At 45.2% G+C, this 18,300-nt stretch overlaps 1 protein-coding gene across 1 annotated transcript in view; it reads left to right on the top strand.

The window, feature by feature from the left end:
* Positions 1-18,300, top strand: part of arfgef3 (ARFGEF family member 3) — a 182,814-nt gene that overhangs the window by 103,428 nt on the left and 61,086 nt on the right. The window contains 5 exon segments of the mRNA XM_084321258.1: positions 2,496-2,606; positions 6,711-6,861; positions 13,825-14,136; positions 16,784-16,917; positions 17,800-17,958. Coding sequence (XP_084177384.1) covers positions 2,496-2,606; positions 6,711-6,861; positions 13,825-14,136; positions 16,784-16,917; positions 17,800-17,958 — 867 coding nt within the window.

The following is an 18,300-nucleotide window of genomic DNA, read 5'->3' as shown; positions in this document are numbered from 1 at the left end:
CCAGACCGCTGTGCCCTGGGTAGGTGTCTGTAGGAGGGGGGGGGGGGCTTCCAGGCCGCTGTGCCCTGGGTAGGTGTCTGTAGGAGGGGGGGGGGGGCTTCCAGGCTGCTGTGCCCTGGGTAGGTGTCTGTAGGAGGGGGGGGGGGGCTTCCAGGCCGCTGTGCCCTGGGTAGGTGTCTGGAGGAGTAGGTGTCTGCATGAAAACGATTATTTCTTTCAGCAAATCTCCTACAACAAGATGTTATGTTGTGTTCATACCGGCTGTATTTAAAATGATCACCTTGGCGAGACACGACGAGGCTTTGGTTTGGAAGAAGGCTTTGTTTACAGTGACTCCTTGATGCCCTCCAGTGGTTAGAAAATAATGATTGCAGCTTTCTTCCGCTTGTTGGCACAAATGAGTACATGTCTCCCGCCTACCTAGCCAAAACACACATAGCTGGACTGCAGATAATGTCCTAACAATGAATTATTTTGCCCAAACTGAAATAACTAAGCACACCTACTTATTTGCTGTATTATCTAAAGTCTGGTAAAGATCTGCAAATAAAAAGAACTCAACAAACCTCGGGGCCTACCGAACCTGAGCTGGACCGGCTGGATTCTGATCTGAGAAGGACACGGGACACTGGGTCGGAACCCACGGATGAGCTCTAATTTGGACTAGACCCCGTGTGTGTGTGTGTGTGTGTGTGTGTGTGTGTGTGTGTGTGTGTGTGTGTGTGTGTGTGTGTGTGTGTGTGTGTGTGTGTGTGTGTGTGTGTGTGTGTGTGTGTGTGTGTGTGTGTGTGTGTGTGTGTGTGTGTGTGTGTGTGTGTGTGTGTGTGTGTGTGTGTGTGTGTGTGTGTGTGTGTGTGTGTGCGCGTGTGTGTGTGTGCGCTTTTTGATATTATGATGTGGTGGGGTCGAAATATACCCAAATGATTGGGGGAGCTTTAGATGAGGTCAGAGGTCACATAAGGTTGACTGGGGATAGGGGAGGGGTCGCTATTGCTGATATAGGTCTTGAGAAATTCACAGTGTAACAAACTACTCAATTCCACATAAGAAAAAAAAAGAAGAAAAAAACACAATACCAAGTGGGGCTCTTTTGCTTAGAGGTCGCTGTTTGATGGCATTACAGATCCTACCTTTAAGGTTAAGACATGCAATAGTGCAGGTTAAAGTTTGGGCTTAAGAAATGTATCTAATAGAATCATTTCTTAAATCTTTGAGTGCCACCGACTTTCCCCATCTGTACTGGCTGGCGCCAGCGTTATTGACCATTTTAGCGATGTTTGCAGACCCATCATGTGTTCTGTATTATAGCTATGGAGACAATAGTATGGCTCATTTGACAAGGCATTGTTCATAGTCCATTACTGACTAATCAGTTCATTTCTACACACTGTAGTATTACACGCTAAACATCGCCCTTTCCAAAATAATCCAGTCTTTTTCCATAGATCGCGAGATATGACGCGTTATATGCAATAAGCCCAAATCGTCCTGGTTGATCGCCTGAAACCCCAAATACTCCCAAATCAAAGGTATATACCATGTACATATGTGCCTTCACAAAATCATCAGGGGGGGGGGGGTCGTTTCAACTATAAACTGCGATGTCGAGCATGTTTTACGTCCGGTAAAACACGACACTGTGATCGTTACAAAAACATGTTTCAGATTCTGTAAAATAGACATAGAATAATTATACCTTACCTTAGCCAGAAGGTATTCCAAAAATAATAATTCCCAGTGATGATCGCATCGCCATCGCGATTACCCGTGTATATATGTCTATACTCGTGTCTATGGGAAATAGGCTTCAGGCAACAAAATCTCAAGGCGATCGCTGTGTCTCTCTGTCTCCAAGGAGGAGGAACCCTTAAAAAAAAAAAAAAAAGTGTATCCACACCAAGCCATTCCAGTTCAAAAGGTAGGCGATACTGCCACCTGGTGAGATTCGATCGTCATTGCAATTCCAACGTAGGCAGATGAGCCAGGGACGCGTGTAGCCTTTTTACAACGCAAACCGCGTTTCCAGCGCTCTGATTGGCCAGGTCATGTGACATGTGCGCCCAATAGCGTGTTTGCCCATTTCCGCGTCGAACAGCCTGCGCACTACCAGGCGTTCTATCGCCATGCTCTAAGACAAACTCTAACCTTAACCAACTTCGAAGAGTGCCTAAGCTTAACCAGTGTAGAAACTTGCCGTCCCACGATTGGCGCGCATGTCACATGACCTGGCCAATCAGAGCGCAAAACGGGAACCCGGAAACGGCGAGGCGTTGTAAAAAGGCTTCAAGCGCCAGGGAGACCTAGAGGGCTCCGGCTGACCGTATAGAACGGGGATGAAAGGAAACAGATCAAAGGATCAAAACCCGAATATAGTCGGGTTTTGGCGCTCAACGGTTGGCGAGATAACCCGACTTTACTCGGGTATGGCACCCAATGAGTTAATACTATTGTGTGTGTGTGCGTGTGTGTGTGTGTGTGTGTGTGTGTGTTCCCAGGTGTAGCAGCTAACTGTGCGTGGGCGCTGGCTCAGATGGCCGCTGCCTCCTGTGTCCAAGACGACAAGGAGGAGAGGGAGCAGGGAGAGACAGGAGACACCATCACACAAGGTAACACACACACACACACACACAAGGTAACACACACAGACGCACACACACACAAGGTAACACACACAGACACACACACACAAGGTAACACACACAGACACACACACACTCACACACACCCTCACCCTCCACACCGCCCTCTCCCACCTGGACCAGAGGGGCACATATGTGAGAATGCTGTTTATCGACTACAGCTCAGCATTCAACACCATTGTGCCTCCAAACTCACCATCAAACTCAGGGACCTAGGACTCGACCCAGCCCTGTGCAGCTGGATCCAGGACCTCCTGACAGGCAGACCCCCAGCCCTGTGCAGCTGGATCCAGGACCTCCTGACAGGCAGACCCCCAGCCCTGTGCAGCTGGATCCAGGACCTCCTGACAGGCAGACCCCCAGCCCTGTGCAGCTGGATCCAGGACCTCCTGACAGGCAGACCCCCAGCCCTGTGCAGCTGGATCCAGGACCTCCTGACAGGCAGACCCCCAGCCCTGTGCAGCTGGATCACTATAGAGAGTATCCTGACCGGCTGCATCACTGCTCAGCCACCAACCACAAGGCTCTGCAAAGGGTGGTGAAGTCAGCACAACTAGGGATGTCCGATATTATCGGCCGATATTGGCATTAAAATGTAATATCGGAAATGATCGGTATCGGTTTTAAGACATTTTCTTTTTCTTTTATTATAGGCAAGCAAGTAAGAACAAATTCTTATTTTATTTATTGTCAAAAGTATGCATAATGTTGTGTTAATTCCACGACAAGATGTATGTAATGTTAATTACCTGAAATTATTCCTTTTTTTGGGGAGGGAAACCCTGCATATATTGGTATCGGAAATTAAGAGTTGGTCAATATCGGTATATCGGTAAAAAAGCCAATATCGAACATCCCTAAGCACAACACATCACCAGGACTGAGCAAAACCCGGAACATTCTCAGAGACCACAGTCACCCCATCAGTCACAAACTGTTCTCTCTGCTACCGTCTGGCAAACTGTTCACTCTGCTCCCGTCTGGCAAACTGTTCACTCTGCTACCGTCTGGCAAACTGTTCACTCTGCTACCGTCTGGCAAACTGTTCACTCTGCTACCGTCTGGCAAACTGTTCACTCTGCTACCGTCTGGCAAACTGTTCACTCTGCTACCGTCTGTCTGGCAAACTGTTCACTCTGCTACCGTCTGTCTGGCAAACTGTTCACTCTGCTACCGTCTGGCAAACTGTTCACTCTGCTACCGTCTGGCAAACTGTTCACTCTGCTACCGTCTGGCAAACTGTTCACTCTGCTACCGTCTGGCAAACTGTTCACTCTGCTACCGTCTGGTAAACTGTTCACTCTGCTACCGTCTGGCAAACTGTTCACTCTGCTACCGTCTGGCAAACTGTTCCCTCTGCTACCGTCTGGCAAACTGTTCACTCTGCTACCGTCTGTCTGGCAAACTGTTCACTCTGCTACCGTCTGGCAAACTGTTCACTCTGCTACCGTCTGTCTGGCAAACTGTTCACTCTGCTACCGTCTGGTAAACTGTTCACTCTGCTACCGTCTGGCAAACTGTTCACTCTGCTACCGTCTGGCAAACTGTTCACTCTGCTACCGTCTGGTAAACTGTTCACTCTGCTACCGTCTGGTAAACTGTTCACTCTGCTCCCGTCTGGTAAACTGTTCACTCTGCTCCCGTCTGTCTGGCAAACTGTTCACTCTGCTACCGTCTGTCTGGCAAACTGTTCACTCTGCTCCCGTCTGGCAAACTGTTCACTCTGCTACCGTCTGGCAAACTGTTCACTCTGCTACCGTCTGGCAAACTGTTCACTCTGCTACCGTCTGGCAAACTGTTCACTCTGCTACCGTCTGGCAAACTGTTCACTCGGCTACCGTCTGGCAAACTGTTCACTCTGCTACCGTCTGGCAAACTGTTCACTCTGCTACCGTCTGGCAAACTGTTCACTCTGCTACCGTCTGGCAAACTGTTCACTCTGCTACCGTCTGGAAAACTGTTCACTCTGCTACCGTCTGGCAAACTGTTCACTCTGCTACCGTCTGTCTGGCAAACTGTTCACTCTCTGCTCCCGTCTGGCAAACTGTTCACTCTGCTACCGTCTGGTAAACTGTTCACTCTGCTACCGTCTGTCTGGCAAACTGTTCACTCTGCTACCGTCTGGCAAACTGTTCACTCTGCTCCCGTCTGTCTGGCAAACTGTTCACTCTGCTCCCGTCTGGCAAACTGTTCACTCTGCTACCGTCTGTCTGGCAAACTGTTCACTCTGCTACCGTCTGACAAACTGTTCACTCTGCTACCGTCTGACAAACTGTTCACTCTGCTACCGTCTGGCAAACTGTTCACTCTGCTCCCGTCTGGTAAACTGTTCACTCTGCTACCGTCTGGCAAACTGTTCACTCTGCTACCGTCTGACAAACTGTTCACTCTGCTACCGTCTGGTAAACTGTTCACTCTGCTACCGTCTGGCAAACTGTTCACTCTGCTACCGTCTGGCAAACTGTTCCCTCTGCTACCGTCTGTCTGGCAAACTGTTCACTCTGCTACCGTCTGTCTGGCAAACCGTTCACTCTGCTACCGTCTGGCAAACTGTTCACTCTGCTACCGTCTGGCAAACTGTTCACTCTGCTACCGTCTGACAAACTGTTCACTCTGCTACCGTCTGGCAAACTGTTCACTCTGCTACCGTCTGGCAAACTGTTCACTCTGCTCCCGTCTGTCTGGCAAACTGTTCACTCTGCTACCGTCTGGCAAACTGTTCACTCTGCTACCGTCTGTCTGGCAAACTGTTCCCTCTGCTACCGTCTGGCAAACTGTTCACTCTGCTACCGTCTGTCTGGCAAACTGTTCACTCTGCTACCGTCTGGCAAACTGTTCACTCTGCTACCGTCTGTCTGGCAAACTGTTCACTCTGCTACCGTCTGGCAAACTGTTCACTCTGCTACCGTCTGGCAAACTGTTCACTCTGCTACCGTCTGGCAAACTGTTCACTCTGCCACCGTCCGGCAAACTGTACCGGAGCGTCCGTACAAGAACCAGCAGGTTCAGGGACAGCGTTTTCCCACAAGCCACAAGACTCCTGAACAAGGACAAGAACAGGAGATAGCCCTGATAGACATAAGTGTGTAAAAGGTATAAATATTGTTTCTACCGGCTGGAAACACGTCAATAGATACCAAGGCGAGTGTTGCTGCACAATATGAATATGATGCTGTATAATACTTGCACCGTTGAGACCCATGGCAAGAAATGAGCGTTCCCATCATAGAGCTCTTAAAAGTATTTTAGAGGGTATTACAAGAAAGATAAACATACAGTATATATACACTATATATAACTAATAGAATTGATTTTATGGTCCTTTTCCTGACATATAAAGCTCTTAATGAGCAAGGCCCAAAATACATAGCAAATTCCCTAGTTAGTTATCTGCCCTCAAGAACGCTACGGTCATCCACTACAGGTTTACTAGACACACCCAGAAACCAAAAGAGGATAGGAAGTATGGCATTTGCCAACTATGCCCCAAAACGATGGAACACACTACCAACACACATCAGGAATGCCAGCTCCATACACATTTTTAAAGGAAAATTAAAAACATACCTATACAGTCTAGCTTACAAATAGTGTACCATGCCTTAGGGAAAGCGAGTATCTTATTGAAATGTTTTTATTATTATGTTTTTATTTTTTATTTTATTTTATGTATTGATCTTTTACTGAAATGTTATTTTACTGTGCTTTGCCTATTGCCGTACTTTTTAATGTGATTAAAATGTTTATTAATGTGATGCTTTATATATGCGTATGTTTGTGTACAGCACTTTGAGCTGCATGACATGTATGAAAGGTGCTTTATAAATAAATACTTACTTACTTACTTACTTACTTACTTACTTACTTACTTACTTACTTACTTACTTACTTACACCACCAGTGTCACAGGCAGGTCCAGTCCACCTTTGCATCAGAAACATTCGTCACACCTGCCGTGTCAGGGAGTGATTGAGAGGAGATCTTCCGTCCCCAGTGAAACAATGATTCATCCTCTCGTTTGGACGGAGCGCCGGCTGTTGAGTGTGTGACGTTTTAACATGTCCTCCGCAGTGAAGCTGCGGGTGGAGCAGCGCCTGGAGCAGATGGCCCGTCCGCAGGGCGTGCGTCTCCACACGGCCCACGTGCTCTGCATGGACGCCATCCTGAACGTGGGCCTGGAGATGGGCAGCCACAACCTGGACTGCTGGCCACATGTCTTCAGGTACACTACAGGGTGGTGCCTGTTACAACAACACACACACACACACACACACACACACACACACACACACACACACACACACACACACACACACACACTTGTTTTACTATACTTGTGAGGACATTGACTTATATTAATTCCCTAGCCTCTTACTTGGACCTTCATCATACATGCTACATGTCCAACCATAAACCCGTAACCTGATAAGTTGCCAAAATGTCCTCGCAACCCAAAATGTCCTCGCAACCCAAAATGTCCTCGCAACCCAAAATGTCCTCACAACCCAAAATGTCCTCACAACCCTCACATTAAAGGGGAACTATCTTATAAATGGCCTTTTTCAGTGTTTAGCATTGTTTCCTAGCTATGTGGACTTATATTAATATGATCTATGTCTCTAATTCTCATATTGACGCATTCTTCCAATTCTCCTCTCACAATATTCACCCTCACTGAACTGAGTCATCTGAAAATGTGATGATCTGTGATGTCAGAGAGACTCAGCTGCATGATAATGTCCCAGATGCCACGCAGGCCACACAGTGGTTTAGGAGCCCAGCCTCAAAACGGCTTAAGATCTTGAGGTAGAAAAATGCTGTTTTTGAGGACTTGATTAGAAATACAAAACAATGAATTAAAAAAAATTATAATTACAGAGGTGTTCCATAAACTCACAGGAATTGTGTAAAAGTGCCCAAATAGTGAAAGAAATAGTAAAATAGTTCCCCTTTAAAGGCAGTTTGTCAACAGTCTGTTCTCACAAGTCAAGTCAAGTCAAGAGTTTTATTTGTCACGGCATACAAGTATACAATGAAATGCGGGGGGTCTTGCCCGCAGCGATTGTGCAATAATACAATAGTAATATATAATAAGAATCCAATAGAACGACATTGTGCAATAAAACAAGTAAACAAAGTAGGGCATATCGGTATATTATGTACATGAGTTATTTACAGAGCATGGTAGGACATGCTAGGTCCTGTGGCAGTGCAATACACTGTTGGCTACGGATGAGGCACTGGGTCTTTATGTACACTGCTATACAATACTATATTATACAATCTCAAGTTATACTATACTATTCTTAAAGTGACCTTTCCTTTTGTAAAGTGACCATAAGTGTGAGCGTGTGTATAGTATATAGTATAGTATAGTACAGGGTTAGAAATTAACATTTTTTTTCAAGGGCTTTTTTTGCCCCCCTTAATTGCTTTTCGGGGGCTTTTTTTTGTATTTCGGGGGCACAACATTTTTATAATGAAAATTAACATAAAGATTATAAAACATTCTTGACACTTTTTTTTAGTCTTCGTCCCTATGTTTGATAACGTAATGTTAATGTCTCCATATATAGGGCTCTACGCTAACCTTTTTCCCAAGGAGCACATGTGCTCCTAAATAAAATGTTAATAAATAAAATCTAAATACAAATTTAGGAGCACACAGAAATTTAGGAGCACAGTGACAATTGTTCAAGTAACACACACACACGCACACGATGTGTGACATCATGGCTTGGTTTCATGTTTTGAGGTACCTTCAATTATCTGTAAATAATACATACATACTCTATCTAAATATATTAAATATTATTGTCCCTGAGTGAGGGCAAGTTGTGTTGTTGTCTTGATATAATAACCGGTTGCCTCTGGATCAATGAATGTCTAATATTGAATAATATTATTAGATATTTTATTTTTAACATCCCTAATTCCAACAGTCAAGAGGCTTGTTTCAAATTGATGAAAAACCCCACACACGCAACGTTTGTGAGTATAGGCTCTGGCCAGATCGATCAATGAAATACGTTGCGCGCTCAGCGCTGTGGAATGAAGGAAATGCGCATCGGGATCGGATTAGGATGTTATTCTTTTGGAGTTGTGTTACAAATGGAATGGTCTTTCCCCGCCGAACACAAGTTACTTAACGTTACACAGGTCGCGCTATGCAGATGCTTAGCTTGCTAACGTTAAGATAGCAGTGTAATGCTTGATGAGAGCAGAGGGCTCTCTCTGTGTTCGCAGCACCTCTCAAGTGCCTGGAAGCATCTCCCTGTAACACGCAGCGGGCCCCGCCTCCCTCCTCCTTGGAACAAACATTCCACCCAAAAACTGAATTTCAGTCCAGTTTCAATCTGAACTATTAACAGCGGAGCTGTTTTGTAATCTTCACAATCACTCGTCTGTCTCGCACACTGCAAGTAAATGATTTTTCCGGTTTGCACACACACATATTATTAGGGGCAATACGAGGGAAATGCTCGCACTGTAGAGCATATATATAATTATATATATAATTAGTAAACTGTCGGGGCTTTTTTTGCCCCCCTTAACTGAGTTTCGAGGGCATTTGGTCAATTTTCGAGGGCATTTTGCCCCAAGCCCCCGTTAATTCAAGTCAAGTCAAGTCAAGTCAAGAGTTTTAATTGTCACGGCATACAGGTATACAATGAAATGCGGCTGGTCTTGCCCGCGACGATGTGCAATACAGTGGTACAACATATAATAGAATCCAATAAAATACAGTGGTACAACATATTAATAGAATCCAATAAAACAGTGCAATAAACAGGTACATGGTGTGCCATCTCGGTATCTGTACATTAGTATTTACAGAGCATATAGGACATGCTAGGTAGCTTTAGTAGTGCAATACACTGTTCCTGATGCTATACTACTTTAAGTGGCCTTTCCTCTGGCCATAAGTGTGCGTGTGTGCGGCATGAGTGTTAAAGTGGCTGCTAGTGTGTGAGCGTGCTCAGCGTGCGTGTCGTGTATGTGCTTGTGTGTGGATAGTTCAGTTTCTGTGTCTCTCAATGTTCATTGTTCAAGGCTCTGATGGCCTGGGGGAAGAAGCTTAGCCTAAGCCTCTCCGTCCTAGTAGCTGGGGTTCGCAGGCGTCTGCCTGACCTCAGCAGCTGGAACAGGCTGTTATTGGGGTGGTGGGGGTCTTTCATTATCCTGCAGGCTCTGGATTTCGAACCCTGGTATAGTATAGTATAGTATAGTATAGTATAGTATAGTATAGTTACAAACAAGTACACACACACACGCACACACACACACACACAGGGGTGACAGCGGCTCAGGAGGCAGAGCGGTTGTCTGGTAATCGGAAGGTTCCCGGATCGATTCCCACTCCTCCCGGGCAGCGTGTCGATGTGTCCTTGAGCAAGACACTGAGCAGGTCAGCACCTTGCATGGTCGCCTCCGCCGTCGGTGTGAGAATGTGTGAGTGAATGGGTGAATGTGAGGAACAGAATTGTAAAGCGCTTTGGATAAAAGCGCTATATAAGTGCACCATTTACCATTTACACAGACACACACACTAACTACTGTAACACTAACTATCTAACTACCAGTTGATATGTGTATGTTTAACACTAGCACAGCCGACAAGGGGTCACATGACCCCGAGGCATTTTCAATAAATGTATCCTCGTCACTCGGTCGAGCTCCAGCTCTGTCACTCAATGACTTTTCCTAAAAGTACCCCTTTTATCTGCAGCACGGTTTCTGAAATTTCAAAATGACTTCAATGATGAAAATGTAATTAGAACGTTATTCCACATAATGGGCCGTTGGACCAGACAAAAGTCACAGCACTTTGCGAGCGTCTAGCACAGGGGTGGCCAACAGTGGCGGCTCTACCACTAGGGGCGCTAGGGCGCCGACCCACCTGCTGGCCAGCTGCTGTTAAATCAGAGAACAAGACAATAAAACTTTTTAGTTTTTGTGTTTTATAGCCCTATAAATAATATAAACATGTTTAAAATTAATAATATTTACTCATTTTAAGTGTTTGTATTTCCAATGCACAATATAACGTTATTATCTAAATTAAAAAAACATCGTTTTCATGGGCAGGAAGTGACGTTTTTTTAAATGTTTTCGTATTTCTCGCCCGGGCAAGAAGCGATAGCGCTCTGCGTGCGCGTCACAGTTTGATCGCTGTCTCCGTCACAGCCAATCAGTGCATACGGCGTTGTGCGTTGAAATATGACTATTATGTTGGAATCCGAGCGCGATTTGAAGCGGTCTAGCCAGCAGCGTGTGAACTTCCGTGAAGAATTTCCATAGCCGCATTTCGCGGAGACGCTCTCTGATTGGCCGACGCGATGTCAGTTTTTTTCCATTGCCGCATTTCTCGGGTTGGCTTACAGAGAGCAGTTCAGTCGACTCGTCAACAACAACAGCAACTACACTGAGCTTAGGCACTCTTTCAAAGTTGGTTAAGGTTAGAGTTTGTCTTAGAGCATGGCGATAGAACGCCAGGTAGTTTGCAGGCTGTTCGAGGCGGAAATGGACAAAGACACAGCTCTTGGCTAACTAACAACAAGCTATATTATGGAGGCAGTGTGGAGGGACATGTATGGACAATGGATGGACATCAACACAGGCTGGATGGACAATGCCATGGAGTGGATATACTTTATCAACAAGCCAACAACAAGGTAGATTAGCGATCTTAACTCTAGTTTAATACATGATACGTTGTCTACTGATGCCGCATAACGTTTTAACGTTACAGCTACTGCTAGCTGTTAGCTCCGTTAGCTTAGCTGGCCACTTAGTGCATGGAAACGGAGTAACGTTAACGTTTAAACGTTATGTCGAGGTCATACAATACTACAGTCGACATAAGGTTAACGTTACCCCGTTTCCATGTGCGTGTTTGTGTTGCTGCTGATGCATAATGAATGAATGGTGAGTTGTTTAAAATGACAACATACATGTGTTAATTATTTGATTTGATTGATCCGAGAGACAGAGAGATCGTCTATGTTTGAATGAATGAATGAATGAGAACTTTATTAACAGATTGCAGAATGGGTACAATACAGTACGGCTCAATACACACGATTGTTAAGGGGATGCAGACCAGAGAAAGACGTTTGTCTTGTTTACATCAGGGTCCCAGATTTTCGATTCATATCGATAGTTTAATAGCTAGCCTTGGCTCGTTTAACAATATGCAAAATATGTGTACAGCCCTGTACTCATACTGAAGTTATTCTTGGTATATAATAGGTCTGATTGTGTAACGAATCGATTCCACGTCGCGCTGTGTGTGAGAGAGAGAAGGAGAGAGGGAGAGATCTGCCTGTGTTTGTAGACGGGCGAGTTTTGTTTCTAATTTTCTATTTATATATTGTGTTTCAAGTTGTGAATTAGAGTCTAGACTATACTTTATTTGACTGGTTGTGTGTTGTTGTAGTAACAGCTGAGCGACTCGTTCATAAGAGCCGATTCATTGCAGTGAGTGTGAGTCGAATCGCTCACGTCTTGCCATGAGTGTTGCGTGGTACTGTACTGTACTGTACAAAATATTTGGTATAGCGCCCCTAGTGGCGAAGTACCCAGCGGCCGCTACTGGTGGCCAACCCGTGGCTCGCGAGCCGCATGTGTGACTCTTCCATCCAAAAAAATATATATAATAATTATAATGTATATATATATTTTTTTCTTTACATTTTTTTTTTTTTATGTCACTCAAACCTACATTTCATTGTGGTAAACCTCATGTTTTTATATTCAGAGGTAATTATATAGTTTACACTGTTTATTTTTCTCATATAAGCTGTCGGGTCATCTGACCCGTTCCCGGCGGGAATCAGTAGCATTTTCTCCATGGCTGTGCTGGTGTTAAGTATAGACCCTTTTTCTGTCGACGTCATCTTGTGGAACGACCACGCACGACATCTGTTCAGGAGAGCCTGGATGAAAGCACCCGACTAGGCGAAGGTAACTGAACACACAGACAGGCCGACGGACGTCGCATGGTCTCATCCGGGCTGTCCCTGGTAGACTTGTGAAACCAAACCAAACTGTGTGCGACATCCCAAAATGTCATCGCGTGTTCACAACCAGTGAAAGGGTTATGATACATAATACTCTGGACATAATGCTGGACTTTGGGCTGACGGATCTCGGACTGTTCACCACATCTGCTCAGGTTCCCAAAAACACACACGGTTATAATTAGGGCTGTCAGTTTATCGCGTTAATTAGATTAATTAATTACACAGCAAATTATCGCGTTATGAAAATTAACTCAAAATACAAATAAATAAATAAAACTTTTTTAAGTAAATTGTAATGAACCAAATGAGAATATCAATACAATTCTTTTTTTTATCTTTGACTGTGAATAACACCATGCTAAAATTGACCAGACCTGAAAAATCTAAGCGAATGAATAAATGGAAGATGATTAAACAGAAGGTTTTGTAGATACAGTGCTGAATTCTGCCATCCGGACACATGCCATTTGAAATATGATTATAGAATATCAGGCCTAAAATGGTTATGCGATTACAATTTTAAACATACAACTCACTGCAGCACCCACTTTAACCACTTTAGTACACCTAAGCACACTTTATATTTATCTGTAAAGAATTTGCACTACAACCCATACCTCATTACACCTTACTGTAAATTATATTGTACCTAAATTGTACCTCATCCCACTTCTGCTTTGCACTGTATAGTATATTGTATGGTAACTCAGTTACTTCTACTCTACATGGAGCATTGTATATATGTATATACTGAAAATGTTTGTCTACGTACTTGACTTCTATTTTATACTTGCTATACTTATCTTATTATCTATTTTTGCCCAGCACAGTCTCTGGAGCGAAACAGAAAGAAGCATTTTGTATAAAAGTATTCTGTACTTCTGTATGACAACTAATAGAGAAACTTGAAACTTGAAATGCGATTAATTAGATTAATTAATTACAAATCCTGTAATTAATTAGATAAATTTGTTTAATCGCCTGACATCAATAGTTATAATATAATATTATGTGCATGACAGACAGACGGCACAATAAAGGAATCTTCCATCGTTCTATTTTTGCCGGACCCGGTGGGCTGGCTTTACAACCCCAACTGACTGAGTGACAAGTGCCGCGTCATCAGCCACTTCACCCCTCTCCCCCCCCCCGTCTCCCAGGGTGAGCGAGTACGTCAGCTCCCTGGAGCACAGCCACTTCAGCGACGGCTCCTCCCAGCCCCCCAGCCTCACCACCACCACCACCACCATCACCCAGCCGGCGGTGGACCTGGGGCTGGAGCTGAGCTGCGAGCCCAGCCTGGAGGCCTCGGAGCTGGGCCTGAGCCGGCCGGTCGTCCAGCCGCTGTCCATCCAGGAGCTGCTGAGGGAGAGCGGCAGAGGGGGGAGGGGCTCGGACCTGAAGGGCGGCAGCTTAATGGCGGGAACCAGCGCCGCTAAGGCCGTGTGCACGCTGTCCACCCAGGCCGACAGGTGAGGTGTGTGTGTGTGTGTGTGTGTGTGTGTGTGTGTGTGTGTGTGTGTGTGTGTGTGTGTGTGTGTGTGTGTGTGTGTGTGTGTGTGTGTGTGTGTGTGTGTGTGTGTGTGTGTGTGTGTGTGTGTGTGTGTGTGTGTGTGTGTGTGTGTGTGTGTGTGCGCGCTGTCCACCCAGGCGTGTGTGTGTGTGTGTGTGTGTGTGTGTGTGTGTGTGTGCGCTGTCCACCCAGGCCGACAGGTGAGAGGGGTGTTTGTGTGTGTGTGTGTGCGCTGTCCACCCAGGCCGACAGGTGAGAGGGGTGTGTGTGTGCACGCTGTCCACCCAGGCGTGTGTGTGTGTGCGTGTGCCCGCGTGTGTGTGCGTGCGTGGGAAGCACGTCACTGTCGGCTGACAAAACAAACAACAATGTCGGCATACAGGGCAAAAGCAGCGGTAGCTCCTCCTAGTGGACAGGAGGTCACAATATGATTGCGTGTAAGCCTGAATGACTTTCATCCGCTCTCTGTCTTATCAATCTCCCTTGCCATCTTTGTCTGTGTATGTATGCTGTGACAGTCTATGTCTATACCGAACACTGTGACCTAATTTTCTTCTTCTAAACTCATGCTATATTATGTTATTATGTTATTTGATACTATCTTGTCTAGCACAGTCTCTGGAGCGTAACAGTAAGAAGCATTTTGTATCAAAGTATTCTGTACTTCTGTATGACAACTATTAAAGAACTTGAACTTGAACTTGGACAGAGTATAGTATCCTCATCACTGCTGTACTTGTGAGTTACCTTTAGATGGCAGCATAGAGTCATTGGTGATCAAGTCCACCTGTGGTCTATATTGATTGCTTGAAAAATGCCAACAAGGCATTGTGTGCTGGACTTATATATATGGAAATGTATAGAATTGGTAGAAAATATGTTAATATAACTTCATTAAATTGTATTTGGATTAATTTACAGTAAATGTGGGAAAACAGATTCTTCAGGTCGGGGGAGAGAGGCCAATAATGTGTTAATAAGACTATTACAGTGAACACTGGTTTATATCCTAATCTGATTAAATTCTCTATCTTTGCACGCATTTTTATTTATGAACCTAACCCTTACCTTAACCCTAGGCGAACATCATCTGAATTCAAATATGTTATTTCCATGGCCTAGGAAAGTTAAATGAATATCTGGAACATGAGCTACTCTCTTTCCCGAAGCCAGACACCAGAGGTCATCAAGACTCAAACATGTGATGTCATCAAGTATAAAGTCTGTAACTCCATATAGACATTAATTGGGAGACTGATTTTGTGGTGCCACAGAATGTTTGTTTCAGTTTGTATACACAAATGAGCTTTTTTCACTGGGGCTGAGGCTCAGAAGGCCCCGCCTCACACACCACGCCTCACACACCACGCCTCACACACCACGCCTCACACACCACGCCTCACACACCACGCCTCACACACCACGCCTCACACACCACGCCTCACACACCACGCCTCACACACCACGCCTCACACACCACGCCTCACACACCACGCCTCACACACCACGCCTCACACACCACGCCTCACACACCACGCCTCACACACCACGCCTCACACACCACGCCTCACACACCATGCCACGCCTCACACACCATGTTTGATAAAGGATAATGGATTCACTCCATGCATCACCTTTCCACACTGTGTAAAATCTCTGTTCTATTCAATACCGCTTCACGGACAAGGTACACAAAACACACATGCGCGTGCACACATGCACACACACACACACTCACTCATTCACTCACTCTCTCTTTCTGTTGTGTGTGTATGTGTGTGTGATTGTAGATGGTAGTGTTTTCTACCGCGGATCATCTCTTTATATAACCGGTGTTTTTGGGGACGTTTTTAGGAAACGAAACAAAAAAAACAGCCCCTCTTATCTGTGGACCAGATGTGTTGTGTCACAAACAAAGCAAGGCCACAAAACACAGCTCTCCAATGGCTCGGTTTTAAGTAGGGATGCTCGATATTGGCTTTTTTACCTATACCGATATTGTCCAACTCTTAATTTCCGATACCGATATCAACCGATACCGATATATGCTGGGTTTCCCCCCCCAAAAAACTGAATAATTTCAGGTAATTAACATTACATATCTCTTGTTGTGGAATTAACACAACATTATGCATACTTTTGACAATAAATAAAATCAGAATCTGTTCTTACTTGCTTGCCTGGGTAAATAAAGGTTAAATAAATGTTAAAAAAAATATTTTTTTTTTTTTTTTTTTTTACCGATACCGATATTTTCCGATATCACATTTTAATGCCAATATCGGCCGATAATATCGGACATCCCTAGTTTTAAGGGTAGGCTACATTCTGGCCTTTGATTCACTACCACACTACCAAAGTGTTAACCCTTTCATTGCGACAATACAGACGATTAACCCTTTCACTGCCGACACGACAAAGGGTTAACCCTTTCACAACCACACTACAGAAGGTTAACCCTCTCACTACCACACTACAGACGGTAGTGAAAGGGTTAACAAAAGTGTGCTGTTTATTAAAAAAGAAATGACCTTTAATTGATGTTTCTATGAGTATGTTGACATAACCCGTGTATCTGTGTGTGTGCGTGTGTGTGTTTTCTCTAGATTGTTCGAGGAGGCTGCCACCAAACTGAACCTGGTAGGACTGGTGGGTTTTCTCCATCAGCTGAGGAGGGCCTCTCAGTGCCAACTGTTCGACTCCGTCACTGAGACCGGGGACTACTCTCTGGCCATGCCAGGTACACACACACACACACACACACACACACACACACACACACACACACACACACACACACACACACACACACACACACACACACACACACACACACACACACACACACACACACACACACACACACACACACACACACACACACACACACACACACACACACACACACACACACACACACACACACACACACCTTAAAACCTCATTTACGTTATAGAAGGCGGTAGATGGCAAACTGGATATCATTATTTTGGAATGAGAGACGATGGCAAAATCCGCTAATGCAGATTGTAAAAGTAAAGTAAAGTTGAATTGTTTCCTCTATTCAAACGGTCAAAACTAGGCTCCTTTTTTCCAGCGACACTAAAAGCCCCGTCCCAGAAGGTCCGCAACCTGGCTTGTGGGATGGTGAGTAAGCCTGTGTCAGAGGAGCGGAGATTCCGGGAGGGGGGGGTGTAGGTGTGAAGAAGGTCGGATAGGTATTGAGGGGCGGTGGTGTGTAGGGAGGGGGAGGGGGGGGGGGGGGGGGGGGGGTGGTGTGTAGGGATTCATATGTGAGCAGGAGGACCTTGAAGGTGACACAAGATTTTATGGGAAGCCAGTGGAGGTGTATGAGGGTGGGGGTGATGTGCTGCCAGGGTTCGGTGCGGGTGAGAACCCTGGCGGCAGAGTTCTGAACGTACCGGAGCCTATCCAGGGCTTTGTTCCATTACATTACATAGAGAAAACTACAGCTTTGAAAATTCATCCGGTTTTTCTTCATGTGTAGCTGTGTGTGTCTGTCTGACTGATGACTGTATATCTGTCTTCCTTTCCTGTCTGTCTATCTGAATCCTTGTCTGTGTGTCTCGTCCTTCCGTCTATATGTCTTATCTGTTGCTAGGTGAGGCCAAGTCGACCAAGGACAGATGGAGTGCCCTGCACCTATTTCGCCTGGGCGAGGCCATGCTTCGTATCGTCAGAAACAAAACCAGGCCTCTGCTACACATGATGAGAGCCTGGAGCGTGGTGGCACCTCACCTGGTGGAGGTAGGAACTGCATGCTGGAGTCTAAATAGGCGGTCTGTCCTGTAGGGATTTAGTTTGTTTGTGAAATAACAACTTTTTTGTGGAATCTTGGAGCAGTCACCAAATAGCACGCCTATCGGATACATCCTCACCACTGATAGGACACGCTGGAATGTTGAGAATGCCCATCCCTGCTCCATGTTTTGGTAGAAACAGCGGTTGCTATCTTGTAAACAAGTCGCAGTGGAACAGCAATACCAGATGCTCTACCACTAGGGATGTCCCGATCAAATGTTTTTGCTCCCGATCCGATCCCGATCATTTGATTTTGAGTATCTACCGATCTTTCCCGATCCGATCCAAAAAAAAAAAATTT

The sequence above is a fragment of the Notolepis coatsorum genome (genome assembly GCF_963971535.1).
Source record: "Notolepis coatsorum genome assembly, chromosome: 9".
Classification (NCBI taxonomy): Eukaryota; Metazoa; Chordata; class Actinopteri; order Aulopiformes; family Paralepididae; genus Notolepis; species Notolepis coatsorum.
Note: the sequence above shows the minus strand (reverse complement) of the source record. Positions and strands in the feature narration are given on the sequence as shown.